At 41.2% G+C, this 8,843-nt stretch overlaps 1 protein-coding gene across 1 annotated transcript; it reads left to right on the top strand.

Annotated features, from left to right (window-relative positions):
* The first annotated feature begins 363 nt into the window (after nt 1-363).
* Prss37 (serine protease 37) lies at nt 364-6,108 on the top strand. The gene is made up of 5 exons (XM_052172480.1): nt 364-397; nt 1,639-1,780; nt 4,577-4,830; nt 5,517-5,653; nt 5,962-6,108. The coding sequence occupies exons 1-5, from the start codon at nt 364-366 to the stop codon at nt 6,106-6,108; spliced, it is 714 nt and encodes a 237-aa protein (XP_052028440.1).
* Nucleotides 6,109-8,843: the final 2,735 nt, after the last annotated feature.

The following is an 8,843-nucleotide window of genomic DNA, read 5'->3' as shown; positions in this document are numbered from 1 at the left end:
CTGTTCCTCACTGCTCTGTACTCAGAAATTCTGCAAGAAAGGTAAATCTTGAGCCTGGAGCTCCTCTTTCCAAACAGTTGAACTAGCTACATAGTTCGTAAAGCTTTTAGGAGAGTAGCATATAGGATGGCTTGGACTGAGTTCATCAAATCAAGCTTCTTTCCCTTTGTTTGAAAAGTCCCAATAGAAGCATAGTCTCCTCTTTCTCAGTATTCCTATCTGGAGTTTTCTCCACCTGCTGCTTTTACCTAGAGCCCTTACGTAGCCAAATCCTCTGGTAGACATCCCTCTGGAGACAAGTGGACAGAAGATCCCAGCCTCTGCTGATCTTTCAACACCTTGCAAGGAAAGAGCTGGACCATCATGAAACTTATCATCTATTTCACCATCCTAGCTGGTATGTATTTAAGACTTTGTACCCTGTTCATTAAAGTGTGGGTTCATGTAGAACATAGTGAGGTGAAATGAGTGGGTTGATGGGTTGCAGACCTATGCATATCTACTGATAGGAGTAGAATCTGGGTCTCCTCACTTAGACCCAGTCCAATGGCTGAACACAACAGTACACCCTAAGCATTAAGCTATTAGACAGATTATGGCACATACCTGCCCTGGAGAACCCTCAACAATGAGAACTCCCCACTGTTTATTGTGAAATATGAGCCTCATTGCCTTCTGGAAAGGTGCTAATGTAGTCACAGGAACAGAAGGCCCAGTTTGATTTCTGATCTCTCCTCTGTACCACAACTTGAAACCCAGGAAATGGTAAAGGCAGGAACAAGACTTAATTTGATGGTTTCTACTTCTTCAGTCTCTGTTTCCATGAAGTTTGGACTGAAGAATTTTCTAACACCCCATGTCACATGCTACCTGGGTTGACATTGGGCAAGCTAACTAGACCAGCACATAATATAAAGCTCAATTTTTTTTGCCTTTATTAGTAATCTATCTTCTCTGCTTTGAAGTTTTTAAGTATGGTTACACTTACAAGTAGGGGTTCAGTAGGTTACACAGGGGTGAGGCATAGGCCCAGATGTGGACAGGTCAGCAGAAGTACCAGTAAGAACATAGAAGAGAGCCCTAGACTCAGCCTACCTCTCTCTTATACCTCACTGCTTTTTTTTTTACTTTTTTAAATTTTTAAATCAAGTGTAACTAATACTATTTTTGATGTGTTCTACTTGCTTCTGTGGTATTTTATTTCAATGTCTAACATTACATATTTGATATTTATGCTTCCAATGTTTACTATTATGTATTACTAAAATGACTATACTTATTAACATCTTTGCCTACATCTGATTATATCTTTAAAATGGGTTCCTATTGATGGAATTCTTCTACAACACTTATGAACTAGTTACAGCTCTTCATGCCCATTTCTAAATTGCTTTCCAAGGAAGTAAAATCAATTTATAAGCAGTGATGATATATTTTATATACCTTTTCTTACAATGAATATTACCAATATTGTTATTATTTTGTCTTAAATTGTGTCATTTTAATTTACATCTTTATTAGAAAAGAATACTTCCCCAGTCAATTGAATACTCCCTTAAAATCATGCATACTCCTTTTCTGCTGGGAAGATGAGAATGTTTCATTTACTCTGATATTTATATGATATTGTTTTCTCAGGAACAACTTTATTCACTCACTCATATGTGCAGAAAGAGGACCATGCACCTTACTTAGCATACCTCAAGTCTAACTTCAACCCCTGTGTGGGTGTCCTCATCAAGGCCAGCTGGGTGCTGGCCCCATCTCACTGCTATTTACCGTAAGTACTGAGCATCCTCTCCCCAAATGGGTTCTCCTCATCCTAGATCAGTGATTCTCTATCGGGGACAACCTTCCCCTGGAATATGTTTAGAAAGGTCTGAAGGTATTTTGGATTTTCACAAACAGGACTAGTGCTACTAGCATCTAGTGGGAAGCACCCTAGAAAGATGCTGTGAATTTCTGTAGATGTCTCCACCTCATCTTCTGTTGAAGGACTATTTTGTACTATACCTCCCCTGCTGCCCCATCAGCTTTCAAGGTTTTTGCCCCCTGGAAATGTGATTACATCTGATCAAGTAGGGGTTCAGTAGGTAACTCAAATTTATAAGCTGAATAAATTGAAAAGAGATGTCCTTTAAAGGAACTAATAGTAAAGAGATTGTTCCATGTCCCATAAGAGAAATATTGAGCAAATACAGTGACCATCCTTATCCTAAAAGAATGGTCTTAATAGAATAGGAGCAGTCCCTGTATAAAAATGCTATGCAATAGGAACTGTAACTTTTGCCAAAAGACATTTTTAAAAAAAAATCTATGGCAGTACCTCCTGGAAAAGGTCTGGGAAGATAAATACTCCAAGATCACCCTTTTCCCTCCAAATACTTTCTTGAACTTCCTATTGATTAGAAAACCAGAAAAGAAAGCTCATTGGTTTAAATCACATCACCTTCCAAATCTTCAAAAAAAGGGAGGAAGGGAAAGGGAGTTGTTGGTGGCCTTGTTAGCCAACACTCTTGTCATTTTATTCTCATGTATCCACTAGAATGGAAATTACCCACTTGGATAAATGAGGCCCAAAGAGGGTTGAATACTAACTTTGACTTTTACATACATTATTTTCCTCTTCAATGCACTCTATTCAAAAACAGTAGATAACGACTCTACTGTTTACTCAGACCACAAGTAAATCACCACTGTGTGTGTCCAGCACATCATTTGTAAAATGAGAATTAGCATAAGATCCACCACACAAAATTATTGTAAGTAAAAGGTAACTCAGATACAGTTCTTGTTACAGTATCTTGCACAGTGTATCATCTAATATCCAAAATGGTGGTGATGATGGTGGTGAGTGGTGGTGGTGATGATGGTGATGGTGATGATGATGATGATGATGATGGTGAGTGATAGTGGTGAGTGATGATGATGGTGAGTGATGATGGTGGTGACTGATCATGATGTCAATGATGATAGTTGTTGCCGCCAGCGGCCACATACGAACCAGAATACCTGGAAGAGAATTCTGAGGTTAACGGGAAGGGGGCGAAAGAGAAATGAGTCAAGAGGACAGTTGCCCATAGAGACTGACTTTACTATCATTTAGCCAATATTTATAATCTTTGGAAAAACCACCCTGCCCCCCAAATGGCCACGAGTTCGTTGGATCTTCTTCTCAGCGGGTTGTCTGCTTTCAGTCATGCAGTTTTCTGCTGGTCTCTGGGTGGAGCTGCGCTGAGGCGGCCTTGGTAGTTAAGGTGAAATCGGCTGTATTGTTCCCAACAGAACAAGGGCCGGAGATAACGCCAGGGGAAGGGTGGAGGCTGTAGGCCAGGAATGCCGCAGCTTGAATAGGCCGGAGATAGCGCCAGGGGAAGAGTGGGGGTTGCCAGCCAGGAGGGTCACAGCTAAATGCTGTGGGGGGAAGGGACAGATAGTGAGTGATGATGATGGTGGTAAGTTATGATGATGGTGAGTGATGATGATGGTGAGTGATGATGATGGTGAGTGATGATGATGGTGAGTGATGATGGTAGTAAGTGATGATGATGATGGTGAGTGATGATGATGGTGATGATGATGGTGAGTGATGATGATGGTGATGATGACGGTGGTAAGTGATGATGATGAGTGATGATGATAGTGAGTGATGATGATGGTAAGTGATGGTGGCGACTGATCATGATGTCAATGATGATGGTGAGTGATGACTGGTGGGGAGTGATGATGGTGGGGAGTAGGGATGTTGGATGATGGTGATAGTGAATGATTATGATGGTAATGAAGACAATGATGGTGGTAAGAGATAATGGTGATAGTGGATAATGATTATAGTGATTATGGTTAAAATGATGATGATGATGATGGTGATGGTGACAGTGAGTGAGTGATGGTAGTGACTGATCATGATGACGATGATGGAGAGTGATAATGACAGTGATGATGGTGGTGGTGAGTGATGAGGGTGATAGTGATGATGATGGTAATGATAGTAATAGTGAGTGACGGTGATGTGAATGATGGTGGTGAGTGATGAGATGATGGTGATGATGGTGAGTGATGTGATGGTGAGTGATCATGATGATGATGGTGAAAGATAATGCTGATAGTTATTATGACAGTGATGTTTGTTAAAGTGATGGTGATGGTAGTGATGATGGTGAGTGTAATGATGGTGATGATGATGGTGAGTCATGATGACAGTGATGATGATGAGTGATGATGAATGACAATGGTGGTAGTGAGTGATGATGATGGTAATTGATGATGATGGTAATGATGGTGAGTGATGATGGTGATAGTGATGATGATGATGGTGATGATGGTGAGTGGTGATAATGGTAAGTGATAGTGATGATAGTGGTTGGTAGTGATGATGATGGTGATAATTGTGAGTAATGATTGTGATGATTATTGTGAGTAATGATGAGTAAAGATTATGATAATGATAATGATGATGTGGTGATAGTGAGTGATGATGATTGATGATGATGGTGATGATGTGGTGGTTGTGGTAATGGGTGGTGGTGTAGTGGTGAGAATAACAGTGGTTTCTTCCCATCCCTTCTTCCTCCAGAAATCTGAGGGTGATGTTGGGAAATTTCAAGAGCAGAATCAGAGATGGGACAGAGCAGACAATTTATCCCATCCAGATTATCCGCTACTGGAACTACAGCCACACAGCCCCACAGGATGACCTCATGCTTATTAAACTAGCTAAGCCTGCCACCTTCAATCACAAAGTCCAGGTTCTCCCCCTAGCCACCACCAACGTCCGGCCAGGCACTGTCTGCACACTGTCAGGTTTGGACTGGAGTCAAGAAAACAATGGTAAGTGCACTTTCCACAGCAAGTACAGCCACCAGCTTCACCCTTAATGAGGATACCTGTGTCCTCATCCCTAACGGGGACACCCGTGTGCTCAGAGCTGTAAGGCGATATGGAGCACAAAACAGCTAAAGGGCAAAGCTGTGGGAGTGGCCTAAGGAAGGAGAGAGCTGTCTAGAACTCCAATGCTCTGCAACTCTCAGGGGCAAAAGTGAACCCTTGCTGGCCTCTGCAGGACTTCAGCAGCCGGATCTCATGAGCCATCTGACTGCATGGAAGCCATCCCTTATTGCCACGGACACAGTGTACATTAAGTCAGTGGTGGTCCTTCTCCCCACACATGCTCATTTCAAATGTTAGGGACACTTGGAGAACCTGAATCAGACCATCTGTAGATACAGAGGAGGAAAAAATGGCATTCTAAAGCACGTAAGACTGTTTCACATTGGTAAAATACTACTATGTGCGCCTGGTACTTTATTTGTGAAATGAGGGTAATCTGCAGGGCTAACGCTCATTAACACAAAATTTTGGAATTAGGAAATTCTTCCTTTGGAGAAAGGAAAGTCTTCCTTTCTTACCTTTCTTATTTTTCTATGCACACAAAAAATACTATGCACTGAAGCACGGAAGGTAAGGATTAGGGACAAGCCTCAGCTGTGAGATGAACCAAATGCTGTCCCCCTCAGGCAGGCACCCTGACTTACGGCAGAATCTGGAGGCTCCAGTGATGACTGACAAAGACTGCCAGAAAACTCAACAAGGAAGCAGCCACAGAAACTCCTTATGTGTCAAATTTGTGAAAGTATTCAGCCGAATTTTTGGGGTAATCTTTTTGTCTGTGTTCAAATTTCATTTATTAGTATGTGTCTAGTTGACTATTTAATCATAATGCATTTTAATTTCCAAGTAACTTGAGATGTTGATAAGGTTGTTGCAATGACACCTGCAATTTTTTCAGTTATAATCTTCCTACAAAGGATTTTTATTTATTAAAGAGCATCATATATCCCTGGTTAATAACATCTTGCTGATGTTCATTCTCATAGCTGCAAAAGAATCTGTGAAAACAAGCATTGCTTTAATTTTTAAATTTTCTCTCTCCCTCACTCCTTCCCCTCCCATCTCTGGCAGGAGGTTGCTGTAGCTACGGTCATTTGTAAAAACAAGCTCCAGGGAATAGAAGTTGGACACTTCATGGGAGGGGACGTTGGCATCTACACCAATATTTACTCATATGTACCATGGATTGAGAAAACCACTAAGGAGAAGATGAAATGATGCCCTGCTTTTCCTTCCGCATCTCATTGTCTCTGCCATTGACTAAAGGAGCTTACATGTTCCCTAAACTCAAATAAACTCTCCAAATAGAAAGTTTGGAATGCAGCACCCTAGGAGTCTATATCTTACTTGTATCCATATCTATACCACATTATGTTGTGAAGAAATGGGCTGCTACTACGTTGTGCTGGGTTCTGCTCTCTATCATGCATAATGTTCACAACAAATCTTTGAATGTATCATTTTATCTCCCTTTATCAAATAAGTTATGAGACAAAAGCATCACTGTTTTTTTTATTCGATATAATTTATTTACAATTCAAATGATTTCCCCTTTTCTAGCCCCCCCACTCCCAGAAAGTCCCATAAGCCCCCTTCTCTTCCCCTGTCCTCCCATCCACCCCTTCCCACTTCCCCGTTCTGGTTTTGCTGAATACTGTTTCACTGAGTCTTTCCAGAACCAGGGGCCACTCCTCCTTTCTTCTTGTACCTCATTTGATGTATGGATTATGTTTTGGGTATTCCAGTTTTCTAGGTTAATATCCACTTATTAGTGAGTGCATACCATGATTCACCTTTTGAGTCTGGGTTACCTCACTTAGTATGATATTCTCTAGCTCCATCCATTTGCCTAAGAATTTCATGAATTCATTGTTTCTAATGGCTGAATAGTACTCCATTGTGTAGATATACCACATTTTTTGCATCCACTCTTCTGTTGAGGGATACCTGGATTCTTTCCAGCATCTGGCAATTATAAATAGGGCTGCTATGAACATAGTAGAACATGTATCCTTATTACATGGTGGGGAGTCTTCTGGGTATATGCCCAGGAGTGGTATAGCAGGATCTTCTGGAAGTGAGGTGCCCAATTTTCGGAGGAACCGCCAGACTGATTTCCAGAGTGGGTGTACCAATTTGCAACCCCACCAGCAGTGGAGGAGTGTTCCTCTTTCTCCACACCCTCTCCAACACCTGCTGTCTCCTGAATTTTTAATCTTAGCCATTCTGACTGGTGTAAGATGAAATCTTAGGGTTGTTTTGATTTGCATTTCCCTAATGACTAATGAAGTTGAGCATTTTTTAAGATGCTTCTCCGCCATCCGAAGTTCTTCAGGTGAGAATTCTTTGTTTAACTCTGTACCCCATTTTTTAATAGGGTTGTTTGGTTTTCTGGAGTCTAACTTCTTGAGTTCTTTATATATATTGGATATTAGCCCTCTATCTGATGTAGGACTGGTGAAGATCTTTTCCCAATTTGTTGGTTGCCGATTTGTCCGCTTGATGGTGTCCTTTGCCTTACAGAAACTTTGTAATTTTATGAGGTCCCATTTGTCAGTTCTTGCTCTTAGCGCATACGCTATTGGTGTTCTGTTCAGAAACTTTCTCCCTGTACCGATGTCCTCAAGGGTCTTCCCCAGTTTCTTTTCTATTAGCTTCAGAGTGTCTGGCTTTATGTGGAGGTCCTTGATCCATTTGGATTTGAGCTTAGTACAAGGAGACAAGGATGGATCAATTCGCATTCTTCTGCATGCTGACCTCCAGTTGAACCAGCACCATTTGTTGAAAAGGCTATCTTTTTCCCATTGGATGTTTTCAGCCTCTTTGTCGAGGATCAAGTGGCCATAGGTGTGTGGGTTCATTTCTGGATCTTCAATCCTGTTCCATTGATCCTCCTGCCTGTCACTGTACCAATACCATGCAGTTTTTAACACTATTGCTCTGCAGTATTGCTTGAGGTCAGGGATACTGATTCCCCCAGATTTTCTTTTGTTGCTGAGAATAGTTTTAGCTATCCTGGGTTTTTTGTTGTTCCAGATGAATTTGATAATTGCTCTTTCTAACTCTGTGAAGAATTGAGTTGGGGTTTTGATGGGTATTGCATTGAATCTGTATAGTGCTTTAGGCAGAATGGCCATTTTAACTATATTGATTCTACCGATCCATGAGCATGGGAGGTTTTCCCATTTTTTGAGGTCTTCTTCCATTTCCTTCTTCAGAGTCTTGAAGTTCTTGTCATACAGATCTTTCACATGTTTGGTAAGAGTCACCCCAAGATACTTTATACTGTTTGAGGCTATTGTGAAGGGGGTCATTTCACTAATTTCTTTCTCAGCCTGCTTATCCTTTGAGTATAGGAAGGCCACTGATTTGCTTGAGTTGATTTTATAACCTGCCACTTTGCTGAAGTTGTTTATCAGCTGTAGGAGCTCTCTAGTGGAGTTCTTTGGGTCACTTAGGTAGACGATCATGTCGTCTGCAAATAATGATAGTTTGACTTCTTCCTTTCCAATTTGTATCCCTTTGACCTCCTTATGTTGTCGAATTGCCCGCGCTAGTACCTCAAGTACAATATTGAAAAGACAAGGAGAAAGGGGGCAGCCTTGTCTGGTCCCTGATTTCAGTGGGATTGCTTCAAGTTTCTCTCCATTTAGTTTGATGCTGGCTACCAGTTTGCTGTATATTGCTTTTACTATGTTTAGGTATGGGCCTTGAATTCCTGTTCTCTCCAAGACTTTAAGCATGAAGGGATGCTGAATTTTGTCAAATGCTTTTTCAGCATCCAATGAAATGACCATGTGGTTTTGTTCTTTGAGTTTGTTTATGTAGTGGATTGTATTGATGGATTTCCGTATATTGAACCAACCCTGCATTCCCGGGATAAAGCCTACTTGATCATGGTGGATGATCGTTTTGATGTGTTCTTGGATTCGGTTGGCAAGAATTTTATTGAG

This window comes from Apodemus sylvaticus, chromosome 2, assembly GCF_947179515.1.
Source record: "Apodemus sylvaticus chromosome 2, mApoSyl1.1, whole genome shotgun sequence".
NCBI classification, from domain to species: domain Eukaryota; kingdom Metazoa; phylum Chordata; class Mammalia; order Rodentia; family Muridae; genus Apodemus; species Apodemus sylvaticus.
Note: the sequence above shows the minus strand (reverse complement) of the source record. Positions and strands in the feature narration are given on the sequence as shown.

Excerpts from the sequence above, each read along its gene's own strand:
- Prss37 (XM_052172480.1), top strand. The coding sequence starts at position 364 with ATGAAACTTATCATCTATTTCACCATCCTAGCTG. Across the intron at positions 398-1,638 it reads CTATTTCACCATCCTAGCTG|GAACAACTTTATTCACTCAC; the intron begins GTATGTATTTAA and ends TTGTTTTCTCAG. Across the intron at positions 4,831-5,516 it reads CTGGAGTCAAGAAAACAATG|GCAGGCACCCTGACTTACGG; the intron begins GTAAGTGCACTT and ends TGTCCCCCTCAG.